The sequence below is a fragment of the Salvelinus fontinalis genome, chromosome 11 (assembly GCF_029448725.1).
Source record: "Salvelinus fontinalis isolate EN_2023a chromosome 11, ASM2944872v1, whole genome shotgun sequence".
NCBI lineage: Eukaryota > Metazoa > Chordata > Actinopteri > Salmoniformes > Salmonidae > Salvelinus > Salvelinus fontinalis.
The window spans coordinates 47,019,989-47,039,818 of NC_074675.1; the positions used below are offsets into that span (position 1 = coordinate 47,019,989).

The window sequence follows — 19,830 nt, forward strand, 5'->3', positions numbered from 1 at the left end:
CAAGGATGATCAATGGAAACAGGATGCACATGAGCTCAATTTCTAGTCTCATAGCAAAGGGTCTTAATACTTATGTCAATAAGGTATGTTTTTAATACATTTGCAAGAATTGCTTTGTCATAATGTGGCATTGTGTGTAGATTGCTGAGGGATTTTTTTTATTTAATCAATTTTAGAATAAGGCAGTAACGTAACAAAATGTGGAAAAAGTCAAAGGGTCTAAATACTTTCCGAAGGCAATGTATAGGTCCATTATCTGTTCTACCTACTTCCTATTTAATATAATTAATTTAAGTTGACACTGAACGCGTTATTCTATCCTGAAAATGTAAAAAAACTAAAAGGTGATCCCACGACCCACATGGACCCCTGCCATGACCCACAGTTTAGTAACCACTGGACTAACCTTTTTCCAAGGGTTCATGCAGTTCACTTGTCACTTTGGATAGATACATTCTAATGAAAAAAGGCTTTGGGGGAAACAAACTTCACATTTACAAAAAAAAAAAAGTAGGATTAAAATGATCACCACTCTGTACTGCAAATACTAAATCAATATATTGCAAAACCAAATTCAAGTTGGTGCGTAGTCTTTTCTTGATTTTATATGTATTATAATTATTTACACAGCCAGCATTTCAAATCATCAAACCCATATGTATACTTAACAAAATGGTATGTAATAACACGATTTAACCATGAGGCACAAACACCGAAGGAACCTTTTCAGAAACCAATTTGTGGATTATAAACTGGGTGGTTCGAGCACTTAATGCTGATTGAATGATAGCCGTGGTATATCAGACCATATACCACGGCTATGACAAAACATTTCTTTTTACTGCTCTAATTATGTTGGTACCAAGTTTATAATAGCAATAAGGCACCTCTGAGGTTAGTGGCATATGGGCAATATACCACGTCTAAGTGCTATATCCAGGCCCTTCGCGTTGCGTTGTGTGTAAAAATAGCCCTTATCCGTAGGTATAAGGCCACATACCACACCTTCTCGTGCCTTATTGCCGAATTAACCACATATAAAGGTGTGCTAACTAGTGTACAGGACAATGTTACCAATATCATGCATGAGTAACTGAGGAGCAATAAACTAAAATGTGAGCAGTTGTGTTCATTCTGCTGCTGACATTCTAGGGGGAAAACAACTACCTTCCAAGCTCACCTACTACTGTCCAAAAGAAGAATGGGGTGGTGAACAAAACATGGTAAGAAATCACAAATCAAAAGACAAATCACTTTTCAGACAGTGACTTTATTGAGAAACAGATGGACAGAAATTTTTCTCATATCATCATTCAGTAAAAATGGTGCCAAATCCACTTTAAAATACTGATTTTGTCAAGATTGAATGGGTTCATGGGGCCGGCCCATGGTGATGTATAAGCCTCCACAACAGTTAGGAAATGTTCTAAAACTAAGAATCTATTCAAAGTGTAATATTTCATTCACACACAATTTGAATAATACTGTACATTTGAAGTGAAACATTTTCTTTGATACAGGTGCAATTCAGCCAATAAGCAGGAATTGGTCATTTGCCCATTGAGGCCCCTACCCTAGGTGAAAAGTAGAATTCGATGTGTATTATTTACACATTCATTCACAATACCTATGTATTTCGATGGTTTTAAAATGAATTATAACATAATTAGCAAATGATTGCATTCATCACAATAATGCATACAACTGCTACCTAAAGTCAACTGCATTGGATGATTCAACTGGTGCTACTTCTCTTATAACTGCAGGACTCATTCAAATCAAAACAATGTGTACTTGGTTGCTTTTTGTTAAAAAAAATAAAAAATAATCTATGTACATTCTGCTTTTAGTGGGGAAATAAAAACGTTACTAAGCGATCAGTTGACACACGAGACAGATACCGAACAGGGAAGCTAAATGTCTGCACTTTCACAGTCCCGCGATTGCAGCCAAAGCTGAAATGCATCGTGAGTCGAAACAAAGATGGTCAACCGAGCACGAGACTGTCGCGATACCTGAAAAGAGAGCATACCAAATAGTAACATGGTCACCCATAAGATGCATTTAAGTTCTACGGCACGCATTCTCTTCTATTTGATCAACAAGCTTGATGGGCATCAGACTTATCAATCAACGTCAAGACAGAAAACCTGACCTTTACCTAGGACGTTACCTAGGAAATAAACTATCAAAACACCCAATGTTTACATTAATACCAGTTCCCTGGGAACTTAATCACGCTAACCTGTGAAAGCTAAATCAGGTCTCACCTGGACAGGAGGGAGAAAGGTTAGTAAGCATATCGCGCCCGCTCGGCGTAGGGGTCCCGCGGGATGTCGTAAGCCGAGCTTCTGGGGAGAGAGGGCACCGGGGAGAGGCGCGCGCGCTCGTACGCCTCGGTAGGTATTCGCCGGAATGGGCTCCGGTCGCGGGAGTAGTATGAGGAGAGGGGTGCTGGTGGAGAAGGGAGAGGACGGCGCTCGTATAGGTCGGAGCTAGAGGGAGGCAGGCGCTCCCTCATTATGGCCGAGGAGAAAGGGTACGGTGGGCTGGGCAAAGGAACAGACCGGCGCTCTTCGAAATAACTGGCTCCATACGGGCGAGCCCGGTACTTCTCGTAGAAGTCCACGGCACCATACGGATCCCGGTCCTCGTCCGATGACCGCCGCACAGGGTAGGCTGGGACCACGCCGTGGCTCCAGCTGCTGCCTCCGTACGCTGCCTCGCTGGCATACACCCGGGCCATGCTATGTTCGGCGGCGCTCATTCCGTAACCCAGCGGAAGCCCGTAACCCAATGTGCTTTCATAGCCTGCAGCCCTGCCGTACCCGGGCGCACCGCCAAAGCCGTGCGCGGGAGAATAGCTTCCACCGTAAACTGGATCACTGCCACTGTAACCTGGATCGCCGACACTCAAGCCCCGGTGATAACCGCAGCCACCGCCGAACCTAGGGGCACCGCCATTGAATCCGTCAGAGCTTGGCTCGGCACCCTCTCTGTAGTTGTCCGAAGTGTCGAGCGGGCACTCTTTGGACCAGTGGCCTGCCTGCCCGCACCGATAACAACCTGTCCTCTCTCCCATGCCCGGCGTAGTACGCAGGCGGCTAGTTGAAAGCTTCACGCTCATCAGTTTGCCTTAAAAAAGAAAAACGCAAGAGTTTACCACGATACAACAAACTGTCCCATCTATGCACATGCTCTACGGAATCAGATAAAAGCCAGGCATGAATTAGAACACCACCCTCATAACATTCATCTTGGAACTCCTCTGAAAGTGAACTCCGACAACTGTTCCACGTTATATGCATATGAATAAGCTACCTTCTTATTTATCATCACTATTAGAATTCCTAAAACCAGGTCTCAAGCATGGATTACACTTGAGGCCCATGCGATTTTAATAGAGTTGGGTATGGCTGCCTTTTCCTGTTACGCTCCTTGTCTATGGAAAAGCCTGCAGACTAAACTTAAACTTGAGACTCTTGTCCTCCTTACTCATTTTAAATATTTATTGGAGCATTTTTATTTTTGTACTGCTTGTAACTGTTTCGGGTAATGCAAGTTTTTGTGCTGTTAGTAGAATAACTTGTATAAATGAAATCTATTGGTGTATTTTTTATATATTTTTTGTATTATCTGTGATCGTTTTGTTTGTCTTGTTTAGGTACAATAATTAAAAAGCTTTGTGTAAACATGTATATGCAGGGCCCAGCTGTAAAAGAGACCTTGGTCTCAGTCTGTGTTCGTTATTTTACCTTTATTTCAACAAGGCAGGCAAATCTAGAGTCCAAATTCTTGCCTGAAGTTGGGGGAAATGTGTACAACGTGTTGGATGTATTTTGAGATAGTAAGGGACAGTCAAGCGCTCTTTCACCACTTACATTTATCCATGACTTACCCATCAGTTTTGTTAGTGAATAGAACTCATTCTAATTACCAGGGGCATACCTACACCACACTGGCAACTGACCAACCAAGCCCTGTATGAGTTCACCTTGGAAGGCTGTGTTGTCCAGCCCACTGATGGCCTCCATGGCATCTTCCACACGCTCCAAGTGGACAAAGGCGTAGTCCTTCACTATGTCACACTCCACCACGGGGCCGTACTCCTCAAACTTTGCCCGCATCTCTTGGTTGGTGCAGCTGCTGTTGATATTGCCCACGTGCAGCTTGGTGGTGTCTTTGGGTCTGCCGCGGCTCATCTCCACGTTCATCTGCTCCCCGTTGAGCTCATAGTGATGGAGGTTCTTGATGGCCTCCTCCGCTTCAGCTTTGTCCTTCATGTGCACAAAGCCAAAGTTCTTGACGATGTCACACTCAGAGACCTTTCCATACTGGGAGAAGAGGGAGCGCAGCTCCTCTGCCATGGTGTCTGGAGACAAGTTCCCAATGAAGATTTTCACCATGGTGATGCTCCCACTTCAGTATATGAACAATGGAAGAGGATTAGACAAAGGAAATCATTTGATTAAAACAACAAAACAAAAAAAACTATTGGCTTAGGGAGTCTTATGAACCTAAATGTATATTGAGTAACCTATTAAAATATCAAATGTTTGATCAATAAGCTAGTGTCTTAGGACTCTCTTTATGCATTGTTGTCGAGTCTCGTCGCATGTGTTTTGTTCTTATATATATTATCCCAGCCCCGCATGAGGTGTTTTGCCTTAGGTAGGCCGTCAATGTAAATACGAATGCTGTTAACAGACATGCCTAGTTAAATAAAAATGCACTATACAGTGTAAGTGAATGCATTGGGTCATAAGTAGGAGGACCAGTTAATAACCAATCACAATGCTGTTTTTGCAACAGAGGTTATGTTTAGGAACTGAACAAGCTGTACATTGCTCATTCATTCAGGCTCGCGAACTAACAATAACATTTTCAGCGACCAGCATCTCTGCACGTGTACTCGTTTGGAACGTGCATGAGAGCTAGCGACACTATTGCAGACAAGCTAGTAATTGCCTTTTGTGGCAACGCTAGCAAGTGTGTCGTCTGTCTGTGCATGCACAACGAGCATGCTACGCTAACAATAGATCCGAAACGCGTTGCATGATGGTCATATGATTTTACATAGTTGTATTTCATATTTGTGCTGGTTGCAACGGCAATACCTAACATGACATTAAAATGAATGGATAACTACCTAGATTATATGTTCTATATTCCTTCGTACCTTTCGCGGTGGACTCACTGGGTTGATGGCACTAGTTTCCGAAGGGCAGAAATGGCTCCTCTGCCAGCGTTTGCTACCTACCGCACAATCTCTATCCAGCCTCTCACAAGGCAGAACCAGATCGGGTTTCAAAATCAGACCTGTTGATTGGCCGAATGGACAATTGTTTTTTTCTTCTTGATTTAGTACCTATCATCAGGTTTTATAGTAAGTATCATCTGAAAAGTACTGTCAATGCATTATCAAGTATAGATGTGGAAAAAGTCCGGATGTCTCGAGAGGATAAATACAAATATGATTCTCACCAAAATACATTTTGGTTTATTAAAAAATAAAATGCATAAAACGTACACGCTTTGACTGTAGGAAATATACCAACTACAACAATTGCCATAAGAACTGAGCAGACAGATGCTCTGTTCAGACAGGCCGCCCAATTCTGATAATTTCCCCACAAATTTGTCTTTGACCAATCACAGCTCTTTTCACGTCAGCTCTTTTTGTATATCAGAATAGGGCTGCCCATCAAAACGCAGACTAAGGCACCCCAAGAAAGTGATCAGACTAGAGCCCATTATATCTCAATGGTAATGTCATGTAAGTAAGCATTTCACCGTAAGGTCTACATTTGTTGTATTCGGCGCATGTGACAAAGTTTGATTTGATAGCAATGCCAGTTATGCTCATGTTATTTACTGTATTCAACATGTTTGGGTCTAGAAATAAATATTACATTAATAGAGGACAATTTTGGATTATTAAAGCTTGGTTTGTTAGAAACAATATTTAGATTGAGTTGAAACAAGCCTCTTAAATTTGAATTTCAGACTGGACCATCCTAATCATGCAAAAATAGTTACTCTTGGAAGTGTATTAAACATGCACTTTTCCAATGAGTACCAACCGATTGCTTATTTTGGTTAGGAAACGCACACTGTTTTTAGCCCTGCAAATACACCCAAAATAATTCTAAAGCTGGAATGTTGTCTTGGGATAATGACAATGTTGTGACAGCAGATATTAACCAAAGAATGATTGAGGCCTCTAGTGGCCAAAAGCTGTACTGGCATGGGCAGCACCATAGAGGGCTTCCACCATTTTAATATAGACAACTGGGTGGGACTTCCAACTTCATTGGTTAATCCCTCCTGGTGACCCCGTTGGAGTCGTGTCCAACCAGGTCATCAGGAGGGAACAGCCAATTGTGTAGATAATTGACTACCTCAAAATGGATGTCTCAATGCTACCCATGCGGCCACAAATTCTATAATGGCACAGATGCAAAGATGAGTCCTCTATCTCAATGATATTAACTCAAGATAGCAAAAGCAGTATGACAACAGGATCTCCTCTACACTAAGTAGAACATCCTCCTTTAACAAAATGAAAGTTATAAAATCCAGTGGATGAATTTCACAGATTGTTCTGGGGAATATTCATACCCGCCTATTCTTACATTGCTTTCCCAGGGGGAAAACATTTAAATAGGGGGAAAAAATGTGAAATGACTACTGCGCTATACACGGCATGAAGTTTTAAATGAATAGTTGAAGAAACCAATTAAATGAAAAGATATTTCTCAAAAAGGATAAATATTTCTCTAAACTACGGTCACCTCAATCCGACAAATAAAAAATGTGGCAAATTCAGAGGCCAATTTGCTTTGACGATTTTAAATCACAAGGGGGAGAGGAAAAAACACATTGAAAATCCCCCCCAAAAAACATGACCCACACAAACTAACAAAGCGATTTGAAAGCCGGTATAATTAAGCTAGTATTAACATCAAACTGTAGAAATGCCACACGGGTGGTTTTCGATAGCAACAGGCGTTGTAACTGACAACTAAAATAAAGGAAGAATGTGGAGTGGTGTGGACTGATTGGTTAGTTGAGAGGATTATTCGTCTGCCGGCACCGGTGCCAGGAAGATGCACACGCCAATTTCCGTCCGCGTCACCACATTCCGAGTCGCGAAAGGTTTGTTTGCGGCACAGCTCGATGGAACCATGCAGCTGGGAGGAGGAATGGTAGCAAAGGAAAAGTCCGGCATTTCATACACACCTAGAAAAAGAGCAGAGCATTCGCTTTGAGAAATGGGATGGTGTCTCACGGTTTAAAAAGCACTGTGTGGGGGGGGGGGGAGATCTTAGTTCTTGTTCTTCATTGAAGAAATATAAAGATGAACACGAGTCTACAGTATCCCAGTCCCCACTGTAACATCATCAAGTACCTGTTTTACAATAAATGGAACGCACCATTCCAGAACACACTCACCCACAGGAATGGGTTAGTATTCCTAGTTGATTGGCTCACCTTGGCAGTGTGTGGCTCAGTAAGCATAGCGTGCCCGATCGGTGTAGGGGTCCCTGGCCCGCGGGACGGCGTACGAAGAGCTTCTGGAGGACGACACCGGGGACAGCCGCGAGCGCTCGTAACCATAGCTGTCAGAGGCGACGGCCACTCGTCTGATCGGGCTGCGGTCTCGCAAGTAGTACGAGGCGGCCGCCGAGGGTGGTGGTAGCGGGCGGCGCTCGTACGGGTCGATACTAGAGGAGAGCCTTGAGAGGGAGGAAGAGGGGGGAGGGGGAGGTGGGATATAGCCGAGGCGGCGCTCTTCAAAATAGCTTGAGCCGTATGGCCGTGCTCTGTACTTCTCGTAATAGTCAACACTGCTGCTGTAGTGGTCTCGCTCGTAGGCCGATGCCCTTTCAGGATAGGAGCTCGGAAGCCTGCCGCTGTACCGATCCCTGGCATCTGCGCTGTACTCCCGAGCAGAGCCATAGCTAGGCCTACGGCTCAGAGGGGGAGGCCCCCCCAGGTAACTGGACGCTCTGCTATACCCTAGCCCGCCCATGTAGTCGGATGCCGCAGCTCTGGGGGGCATCCCGTAGCCACTAGGGTATCCGCCGCTACCCCTGCTGAAACCCCGTGGGAAGCCCCTGCCCCTCATTGGGCCACCCCCGGGTCGGTCATCGCGGTCACTGTAGCTACCGCCATTCTGACCGCCGTTAGGGCAGTCTTTCGACCAGTGACCCTGTTTCCCACAGACATAGCAGCCGGTTTGAGCTCCCATTCCCGGGACCGTGCGCAGGCGACTGGTGGACAGTTGTACGCTCATCAGCTTGCCTTTTGAGGAGAGAGAAGAGACGCATGAGACCGTTGGCTTCTGACACGCTCCACTGCTTCTTAACGACTAAAGTTATTTTCTTATTGCAAATACTTATATATTAGCATCAATTGGTTCACCTGCACTGTTACGTTGAAACCGAATAAAAGAACCACGGAAAAGACCCAACCTTATTGCCGTTACTTATTAATTGACCTCAGAATTAAACCAAAATGCTATAGCGGCATCACGTTACGACCTTTATGCCATCTAAAAAGGAAGTGTATTCTGTAACTACGGAGAGCACAGACTATCTGCTCTCTTCTGCCTGCGGGTTCACCTTGGAAGGCTGTGTTGTCCAGCCCACTGATGGCCTCCATGGCATCATCCACAGACTCCATGTGGACAAAGGCGTAGTCCTTCACTATGTCAGCCTCAACCACAGGGCCATAAGCCTCAAACTTGGTCTTCAGCTCCTCATTGGTGCAACCCTCTGGGATGTTACTGACATGCAGCTTGGTGGTTGACTTTGGTCTGCCGCGGCTCATCTCCACGTTCATCTGAGCCCCGTTTAGCTCATAGTGGTGGAGGTTCTTGATGGCCTCCTCCGCTTCAGCTTTGTCCTTCATGTGCACAAAGCCAAAGTTCTTGACAATATCACACTCAGATATCTTTCCATACTCAGAGAAGAGAGTGCGTAGCTCCTCCTGCGTGGTTCCGGAGGCGAGATTGCCTATGAAGATTTTCACCATCTTCAAATCAGAATGTTGTTATTCCTGGAAGGAGAGACAAGCAGTTTGTTTTTGTTTACCAAGTATATATGAAATATTTTTAGATTTAATTAAAGAACCACGTGTAGACTTAGCTTTACAAGACAGCCAACTTTCAAAAGTAGTATGATATTATTATAAGCGTTCTTTAATACGTCAAGAGAATAATATGTCAGCAAGTTCTGACGTAACATTAGCTAGTTAGCTAACGTTACTTCCGCAGCTAGCTGACCAGGCCAACTAGCAAACAGTTGTTTAGCATTGATGACTTGCCATTTCATCATTCATGGCTAGCTATCAAGATTATATATAAATATTAATCTAGCAGCTAGCTTCAGAGGTTGCATCTAAAGTTTAATTTACCTCACTTTAGCCAGCTAACTTTGGCTAGCTTGCTATGCTCTGAGCTAACTGTGTTAATTATAATTAAAAAAAATATCTTATTTAGCTAAATCATGTGATAGAAAACGGCCTAACATTGGGCGATAGTCTGAAACCTCCAACTGAAATTCATATGGTGTTGATAACCTAGCCAGCTAAGTTAGTTTGGTAGCCATTTGCGTTAGCTAGTATGCTACCGCCGATACTACAGTAGTTTTAGGAAGAAACGTTTGCGCGGTATAGTGCTAGCGTACCTAACTAGTTCCTACTTTTGGTCTAAAAAACACACCATGATAATATCGTACAGAATACCTTACTCCAAACTCCAACAACTTGTTAAATAAAATTAACCAATAACTGAAATGTCCCTCACCTGAACTATGAATTCAGCCGCCAATGAATGACTTCTGAAATGGCGTCGTGATGATTTTTCACCTTCTTCTTCTGTGGAATTACGGCGGTCCGCAAACATACCGTAGCACCACAGACAGAACAATGAGACAGATATTTTACCGGATGTGTAAATGTGAAGCATCCGCTTGGCTTTTCCACTCACAACCACTACTAAATTTGGTAGTGAGAAGATGAGACGAGATGGATTTTTACCGAAATTCTGCAAATGTTCTCATTGATGAAACATTTGATCACAATACATTTTTTGTTGCCAAAACGATATCTGTGGACTGTTTTGTAGACTTTACCCTTTGCCAAAGTTTTTTGTTAAAGTGCATGGTTTAGATGTATGCTAGAACGCGCAAACTATCATTGGAAATAGTAATGGTGTCTTTTTGTGCCTCTAGTAAGCTTCTTCTTCTTTGATGTTTAACTTCGGTTGGCCTCCAATACATGTTGCATTACCGCCATCTACTAGATTGGAGTACAACTTTACTATACTTCCCTTGAAAAAACAAAACAAATACCCTACCATCTAACGCTACACTCACAAAATAAAAAAAACTCCCCTACTCCACAATGTAAATCTATTTAGTCCTACCTCATGCCAACAACCTGAAAGGATGGGACATGACCACTTAACACCCTGTAACTCTTCTGACGTCAAGTCCCGTACACTAAAATACAGTTGAGGTCGAAAGTTTACATACACTTAGGTTGGAGTCATTAAAACTCGTTTTTAAACCACCCCATAAATTTCTTGTTAACAAACTATAGTTTTGGCAAGTCGGTTAGGATATGTACATTATGCATGACACAAGTAATTTTTCCAACAATTGTTTACAGACAGATTATTTCACTTATAATTCACTATATCACAATTCCAGTGGGTCAGAAGTTCACATACACTAAGTTGACTGTGCCTTTAAACAGCTAGAAAACTCCAGAAAATGATGTCATGGCTTTAGAAGCTTCTGATAAGCTAATTGACTAAATTTGAGTCATTTGGATGTGTACCTGTGAATATATTTCAAGGCCATACCTTCAAACTCAGTGCCTTTTTGCTTGACATCATGGGAAAATCAAAAAGAAATCAGCCAAGACCTCAGACAAAAGAATTATAGACCTCCACAAGTCTGGTTCATCCTTGGGAGCATTTTCCAAACGCCTGAAGTCATTTGTACAAACAATAATAGGCAAGTATAAACACCATGGGACCACACAGCCGTCATACCGCTCAGGAAGGAGATGCGTTCTGTCTCCTAGAGATGAATGTACTTTGGTGCGAAAAGAGCAAATCAATCCCAGAACAACAGCAAAGGACCTTGTAAAGATGCTGGAGGAAACAGGTACAAAAGTATCTATATCCACAGTAAAACGAGCAAGGAAGAAGCCACTGCTCCTAAACCGCCATTAAAAAACCCAGACAACGGTTTGCAACTGCACATGGGGACAAAGATCGTACTTTTTGGAGAAATGTCCTCTGGTCTGATGAAACAAAAATAGAACTGTTTGGCCATAATGACCATTGTTATGTTTGAAAGTTAAAGGGGGAGGCTTGCAAGCCAAAGAACACCATCCCAACCGTGAAGCACGGGGGTGGCAGCATCATGTTGTGGGGATGCTTTGCTGCATGAGGGACTGGTGCACTTCACAAAATAGAAAAACATTGTGGGAAGCTTGTGGAAGGCTACCCAAAACGTTTGACCCAGGTTAAACAATTTAAAGGCAATGCTACCAAATACTAATTAAATGTATGTAAACTTCTGACCCACTGAGAATGTAATGATAGAAATAAAAGCAGAAATAAATCATTCTCAACTATTATTGTCGCATAGTTGACGCTGGAGAGGCGAAGCAGGTACGGGGAGTCAAACATTTAATAAGGAACGGACATGGAACGAGACAAGAACAGCGTCAACACAAGGGTAACAAAGACAAGAACAATTAATGGATCAGCAAGGGAACTGACAAATATAGGGAAAGTAATAAACAGGTGATGAGTGAGTCCAGGTGAATCCGATATTGCTGATGCGCGTGACGAGGGAAGGCAGGTGTGCGTAATTGATGATGGCAGGAGTGCGTGATGCAGGGAAGCCTGGCGCCCTCGAGCGCCAGGGGGGAAGAGCGGGAGCAACCTTGACAATTATTCTGACATTTCACATTCTTAAAATAAAGTGGTGATCCTAACTGACCTAAAACAGGGAATTTTTACGAGGATTAAATGTCAGGAATTGTGAAAAACTGAGTTTAAATGTATTTGGCTAAGGTGTCTGTAAACTTCCAACTTCAAATGTATATACACACACTACATGACCAAAAGTATGTGGACACCTGCTCGTCGAATATCTCATGGGCTTTAATATGGAGTTGGTCCCCCCTTTGCTGCTTCAACAGCCACCACTCTTCTGGGAAGGCTTTCCACTAGATTTTGGAACATTGCTGCGGGGACTTGCTTCCATTCAGCCACAAGAGCATTAGTGAGGTCGGGCACTGATGTTGTGCTATTATGCCTGGCTCGCAGTCGGCATTCCAGTTCACCCCAAAGGTGTTCGATGGGGTTGAGGTCAGGGTTCTATGCAGGCCAGTCATGTTCTTCCACATCGATCTCAACAAACCATTTCTGTATGGACATTGCTTTGTGCATGGTGGCATTGTCATGCTAAAACAGGAAAGGGCCTTCCCCAAACTGTTGCCACAAAGTTGCCACAAAGTTGCCACAAAGCAAAGAATTGTCTAGAATGTAGCGTTAAGATTTCCCTTCACTGGAACTAAGGGGCCTAGCCCGAACCATGAAAACAACCCCAGGCCATTATTCCTCCTCCACCAAACTTTACAGTTGGCACTATGCATTGGGCAGGTAGCGTTCTTTTGGCATCTGCCAAACCCATATCTGTCCATCGGACTGCCAGATGGTAAAGCATGATTCATCACTCCAGAGAACGCGTTTAAACTGCTTCAGAGTCCAATGGCGGCAAGCTTTACACAACTCCAGCCGACGCTTGACATTGTGCATGGTGATCTTAGGCTTGTGTGAGGCTGATCGACCATGGAAACCCATTTCATGAAGCTCCCGACAAAGTTCTTGTGCTGACGTTGCTTCCAGAGGCTGTTTGGGACTTGGTAGTGAGTGTTGCAACCGAGGACAGACGATTACAACGCACTACGCATTCAGCACTCAGTGGTCCCATTCTGTGAGCTTGTGTGGCCTACCACTTCGTGGCAGAGCCGTTGTTGCTCCTAGACATTTCAACTTCACAGTAACATCACTTACAGTTGACCGGGGCAGCTCTACCAGGGCAGAAAATTGGCGAACTGACTTGTTGTAAAGGTGGCATCCTATGACGGTGCCACAATGAAAGTCACTGAGCTCTTCAGTAATGCCATTCTACAGCCAATGTTTGTCTATGGAGATTGCATGGCTGTGTGTTCGATTTTATGCACCTGTCAGCAACCGGTGTGGCTGAAATAGCCGAATACACAAATTTGAAGGGGTGTCCACATACATTTGTGTGTATATACTGTATATTCATTGCGGGAAAGGGGAGAGTTAAAAACATAATATACAATACAAAAATAAAATAAATCTCCCAAATCCCCACCCCACTCCTTCAGTGATAATCTAAATCACATCGCTACACAGGCTAATGTGTCTGTGTTGACCGAACATTAATCGACAGGATTCCTTGTAATGCACCCAAAAACGTTCAGCCGCACTCACAACCATAGGCGGAAATCCCAGGGGGGACGGGGGGGACACGACCCCCCCATCTTGGGAAAAATATGATTTGTCCCCCCCAATATATCACTGTAAACATAACTATGTAATTTCAATAATATTAATAATACGCAATGAAAGCACTTGTGCTGATAATAGACACTTAATAGCGCGTTTTTAAGTTTCAAAAGATTGCGACCTCCCCCTCCCTTTGCCTCACGATGGTTTGATCCACTGCCAGTTCTTTAGCTGGCGAGGTAATAAAGGGTTCGTATCTACTGTCCGAAAGGGACATGTACGTAACTGACGTGAGGTAATCCAGTCAATCCATAGCAGGTCCATAGCAATGTTATTCATTTATTTTATGTTGGCAGGGTTCACACACTAGCTGAATTTGCAGAGCTAGCGTGCAAACTAAAGCAAACATTAACTATCAAGCTAGTTAGTACCTATTCCATTTATGTGGCGTCGTCAAAGATGGAATCTTTGCTATCGTCAGTTTATTCCAAGATCAGCATGCAGCTGTAGTGCTTCGACGTCCCTGTGATAAGGTTAGCGACAAACTGAAGTCCAAATTGAACAGAACAGAACTACACTCTCTTCTACCATTGTCTTAAATATATATAATGGTCTCGTTGCAAAAGATAAATTGTCACTAGTGAACTTTTTTTATTTTATTTTATTTCACCTTTATTTAACCAGGTAGCAAAGATTATAGCAAACACACAGAAACGGAATTGGTGCTCGCTAGCTTTACAAATTCAGCTATTGTTGGAAGCCAGCCAATATGAAACAAACTATGTTAAAATTACAAAAGGTTGCAGCATGTGTTGTGTAAATGTGTGTGTGTGCAGCTAGGCCAGCCAGCCAGGTAGAAAAATGGCAGAAAAAAGTAAGAAGACGGACATCAGAGTATTTGTCAGTACACCAAAACGCATAGTAAGAACTCTAGTAGCCTAATATCTCAAAGACTAGTTGATAAAATGTTCATAAGAAAGAAGTGAAATGCTAATGGAAATGTTTCACAATGATGTCATTAGGCAGAGCAGGCAACAGATGGGACACAGACAGCAGAGCTGGGGACAGATATGCAGGGACAGATTGGCAGAGACAGGGAGTCTCAGGTAAGTTTGTTGAGTCTTTGTTTGGCAACATTATGAAAGGTTCTCAATTTTTTTGACTTGTAAAATAAGGACATAATTGGAAAATGCCCTGGATACCCCCACTCTCAACTTAAACTGGTGACTAAACTAAGATTTGTTTACGGCAATGGTATTGCTGTTGTGATTAATTGTGTAGTTTTGGGTACCGGTAGTTAGGAGTACGGCAAACACCTTATTTATTTTCTTGGGGACAGACTGTGAGTCAGTTAGGGTGGTGAAAGGGAAAGAGCCAGGGAGAGAGACTTCAGAGGACAGTGTCACAGCCACGGCAGGACCAAGTGTCACCCTTGTTGCCAGCAGCACCAGTATAGGGGACAGTGGCACAGCATTGTCCAGTTACCACAGTGATGGCACAAAACCATATCAGCCACACCCACAATTTATAGAACCGCAAACTCCTGCCAACAGAGTGTTGACGTTTCAAGAGAGATGGTTTCGCGATTTCCCCTGGCTACATTATTATCAATCAATAAAAGGGGTGTTGTGTTTTCACTGTAGCCAAGGGTTTTCAAGCCAGCCATCTTTTGGCCAAAGAGCAGATGCTGCCTTCATTAGTGCAGGATTTAGGAACTGGAGAAAAGCCATTGAAAAATTCACAGCACATCAAAACTGCCAAACCCACCGCCACTTTGTAATTGTAACAGCACACCAGCTAAATCCAAACAGTGTCCAGTTATCCAGCGCGTGGGGTAAACAGCAGGATGACGCAAGGCATTGCTTGATGAAAATTGTTAGTTCGGTGCGGCATGTAGTAAGACAGGGACAAGCCTTTAGAGGCCACACGGATGACAGTGGGAATTTATACCAGATTTTGAAACTTTGGGCAGAAGAGGATTTTACTGAAGTGGTTAACAGAGCGTACCACAATGTACACAGGCCCCAAAGCACAGAATGAAATTCTGAACATCATGGCCAATAGTCATTCGAGGCATTGCAGCTGAGATTAGGTCTCTTCCGATTGTACAATTTTCATTAATTGTTGATGGTACTCAAGATGTCTCTGGTGCTGAACAGGAGAGTGTCTGTCTGCGTTATGTTGACCATGACCTTGTCCCTCACGAGGAGTTTATTGGTCTATACAGTGTGTCGGAGACAACAGGCGAGGGCATTGCGAAAGTGGCAACTGATGTGTTGTTGAGGAAACCCGCAAACATATGCTCGGTTCTTTTGTTCAGTAGTGTGTATAGCAGTGGTTCTCAACCTTTTTGGGGTACTGGAACCGCAGCATATTTTGAGGCAAGGCAAGGCAGGCAAGGTTTTGAGCGGTCCTCAGGGACCTCCACCCCCTCTATATTATATGTAAACTTACTGGAAACCTTGTGGTACTGACTACATTCATTACACTTTTTTATTTCATGGACCCCTTGCAATTAGTCCATGGACCCCTGTTTGAGAACCCTTGGTGTAATTGATATTTGTTCTTTTGTTTAGTAGTTTTCAGTACACTTACAAATTATTTATTTCATGTTATTTTATTTAAAATTGCATAGTTTGTGCGACATACTTGTCCATAGCTGCTGTTTGAAGAGTTGAGACACTGACTGAAGGATATTTTGTTTGATTTGTTTGGGTTTTTCATTGAAGTAGTTATCTTGCTTTTAGAACTGTACTTATTTTAAGCTTTTTGTTCTTGCAAAGATATTGTAGTAGACTCAGGCCAGGTGCACATATTTAATGACTATATAAATGTATCAGAAAAAGTCAAATTAAAAGGTCAATTCAATACGGAGACCAACTTTGTGATGGGTCTCAATGGAGATTCTTTTAGATGTGATCACACCATGTTCATTGTATTTATGAAAACTACACCCATACAGTGTACAGTACCATTGTCACCTACTGACCTTTCTTGATATTGCTGGCTGTAAGTACGAATACCTGCATACATACTGGACTGGTAAGGAGCACTGCTATAACTATTATTAGTAGTAGAATTATAATGATTTAAACATTTGAACAAGTTGGGCAAACCCTTCAGTTAACTACTGTACCTATCAATTATCCAGTTGTAGGAATTATGGTTCCTCAATATACATTTAACATATTACAACGTAGGCTATGTGTTACAGCACTACTTTTGGTGTCCCCCTCAGGAATTGCTCTTGAGAAAATTTAATGTAATTGTCCCCTCCAAGGTTGATATCAGATTTTCGCCCCTGCTCACAACGATGCCTATTTTCTCAGATTTCTTCTTTGTTTGCGCTGTGCAGTTTATAACCAATGCAATAAACGATACTAAGTCCACCTTTTTAACATGCAACGTGCCAGGGTCCTACTGGCAAGTAACATTTACTTCTGTCTCTAATCCAACTACCATGGTTTCTTCAACTTTACTCCCTTCTTCCACTCTTCTCACCCCCTCCGGATAGGAGACATGCTGGACAGCCCTTATTCTTGTCACCTCGGTCTCCTTCACCCTAACAGGGCACTTCATGAATTCTGGTACATGCTCACCACCACAATTGCAGCATTTTGCCTCAACTGGCATATGATACTCCTCCCATCTATATACACTTGACAAATGTCCGATAGTACATTTATCACACTGCAAGTGTCACGTTCCTGACCTGTTTTCTCTTGTTTTGTATGTCTTTATTGGTCAGGGCGTGAGTGTTGGGTGGGTAGTCTATGTTTTGTATTTCTAGGTTGGTTTTTGTGTTCGGCCTGGTATGATTCTCAATTAGAGACAGGTGTGTATCGTTTGTCTCTAATTAAGAGTCATACTAAGGCAGCCAGGGTTTCACTGGGGTTTTGTGGGTGTTTGTTCCTGTGTCCTCACATGGACGGTTGAAGGTTAGTCACGTTTGTTGTTTTGTAGTGTTTTGTTTGCTGTTTTCATTAAAAGATGGCTTATTTCCCTCAATCCGCATCTTGGTCCTATCCATGCTCCTCCTCGTCTAAGGGGGAGAACAACAATGACTGCCTTTACAGCAAGGGGTTTGGGCATGAAGGCTCTTACAGGATATCACACATAACCCAAATATACGTACAAAGGGCGAGACTCTTCAAATAACAAAATAATGGGCTTCCTCACTCCATCCACCATACAGGTCAGTTGGCGTGTACTAACCACTGGGCTTCCTCACACCATCCACCATACGGATCAGTTGGCGTGTACTAACCACTGGGCTTCCTCACTCCATCCACCATACGGATCAGTTGGCGTGTACTAACCACTGGGCTTCCTCACTCCATCCACCATACAGGTCAGTTGGCGTGTACTAACCACTGGGCTTCCTCGCACCATCCACCATACGGATCAGTTGGCGTGTACTAACCACTGGGCTTCCTCGCACCATCCACCATACAGGTCAGTTGGCGTGTACTAACCACTGGGCTTCCTCACTCCATCCACCATACAGGTAGGTCAGTTGGTGTGCACCAACCACTGGGCTTCCTCGCACCATCCACCATACAGGTCAGTTGGTGTGCATCAACCACTGGGCTTCCTCGCACCATCCACCATACAGGTCAGTTGGTGTGCACCAACCACTGACTCTATTTCTTTAGTTACATCCTTTGCACTCTCTTCTAGCGCCACTCCAACCCCTTTGATAGGCGCCCTGCTTCACAGATCCACGCACGATACATTCCAATCCGATATATTTTTCAGGTGCAAAGCACGCACCTTCTGCTGCCACAGCCTGTCATTTGAAATGGGAGCAAATGATTCATAGCGGGCAAAACAAGCAAGGAGGTGGGCAGAGCCAAGCACGAGCTAGCGAGAGCCTATTGGCGAGTTCTAGAATTTATTTGCATATTTCCGTTAGGGAACGCCTACTCTGTGAAGTGAGCATGTGCAATAACTCAATTCACCCTTGCACTCCTAAACAACGGCGTTTTTTAAAACTTTGGCAAATGGGAAAGTCTACCAACTAGTTTTGGAAACAGAAAACTGTATTGAGATCAAATGTTTAATCAATGAGAAAATTATCAGAATGTCGGCCAAAAACCATTTAGCTCCATCTTCTCCCATTGCCGGCCCCTGGGCTTCCTCTAACCCTACACCCATTAAAACATCACCACTATTCCACCACTTTGGCCCTATCTGATCCTTCACCTGGCCGGCAGCCTGGGAGGACGGGACACTATGATTCGAAACATCTTGTAAGTATTCTGCAGTAAAATCTACTACACCCAAGTGCTTCTCCGCAGCTGCCACAACATCTATTTTCTGGAGAAGCCCCTGATGGAGTGTGCAGTTCTGGGCTCAATGTGGGCAAACGCGTCTAACCCGAACCCTTCCCATCTCCTTCAAGGTCACCCAAGTTGAGGTTCACGTTGAAGGTATCAACGTCAACGAAAGCGAATCTTAATCGAACCTAACCTACATGGATAAAAACATAAACCATGGAAGTAAGTGAGACTGTCATTATGCATAATGTACTTTGTAATACTCATGTTATACCAGTGCAGTGGTATATTTTTATATAACCAACTACCGCACCGATGTTAGCATAGTGTTAATTAGCACCCATTTGCAGGTGAGCTAGCTAATTGCTTACAATGAGGGAATCTTATTTGGACAAATGTGCCTACTTGAGCAGTAAGCCTAGGTTGACATGTACAGTTATGTAATCGATGTGATCGTTGATTTTCTGTGTTTCGTCAATGTATGCCTTGTTGTGTTTGGCTGGCTCTAAATGTGTATCGTTGATGCCGACGGCCATTCCCTAAGTTACACATAGCGAGTCTACACAGCCTACTCATAGTATATACAATAATGAAATTAAATGCCTATTGCTTATTTTATGCCTTTCTAATTATCATGCCTTTTATGTCTATGCTTATTTTCTTTGATGTATAGAGACACGTTAGTATGTTATTGGAGGACCAGAGTCCCAAAATTAAAAAATGCATCAGCAGTCAACTTCATCACTGCCCCTTCTGAACATCAAAGGTCAACAACCACATCAAAGGTCATGCTTCAGTGGGGCACAGAGGTACTATTTATTTCTTTGTTTATTGAATATATTTGACGTCCACGTTTTTGGATTTAGCCTATTTTTTCAGTTACATCAGTGTATTTAATTAAATTGTATAACTTGTTACTTTACTGTTATTCCTCTCTTTCAGAGTTCACAATCATAAAGTGTGGCTTCAGTTGTAGAAATGCGA

General features: G+C 43.2%; 1 protein-coding gene across 7 annotated transcripts; it reads right to left on the reverse strand.

Moving 5' to 3' along the window:
• Positions 1-1,250: 1,250 nt before the first annotated feature.
• LOC129865850 (RNA-binding protein 4.1-like) lies at positions 1,251-9,974 on the reverse strand. Of its 7 annotated transcripts, none has more exons than XM_055938894.1 (4): positions 5,180-7,242; positions 3,995-4,419; positions 2,271-3,135; positions 1,927-2,015 (listed from the first exon to the last, which is right to left on the reverse strand). In XM_055938894.1, the coding sequence occupies exons 2-3, from the start codon at positions 4,404-4,406 to the stop codon at positions 2,291-2,293; spliced, it is 1,257 nt and encodes a 418-aa protein (XP_055794869.1). In that variant the 5' UTR covers positions 4,407-4,419; positions 5,180-7,242; the 3' UTR covers positions 1,927-2,015; positions 2,271-2,290. The 7 variants fall into 7 exon arrangements, with proteins under 7 accessions (XP_055794871.1, XP_055794866.1, XP_055794865.1 ...); XM_055938895.1 differs by lacking the exons at positions 1,927-2,015; positions 2,271-3,135; positions 3,995-4,419 and adding exons at positions 7,495-8,307; positions 8,628-9,063; positions 9,812-9,974 and having other exon boundaries at positions 5,478-7,242; XM_055938896.1 differs by lacking the exon at positions 2,271-3,135 and having other exon boundaries at positions 1,251-2,015.
• Between the last annotated feature and the right edge of the window lie 9,856 nt (positions 9,975-19,830).

Bases quoted from the DNA above. Each gene is read 5' to 3' on its own strand.
- LOC129865850 (XM_055938891.1), bottom strand. From the start codon at position 9,039: ATGGTGAAAATCTTCATAGGCAATCTCGCCTCCGGAACCACGCAGGAG. The intron at 3,136-8,627 runs GTGAACCCGCAG...TTCTTTTTTAAG, and splicing joins GGACAACACAGCCTTCCAAG to GCAAACTGATGAGCGTGAAG.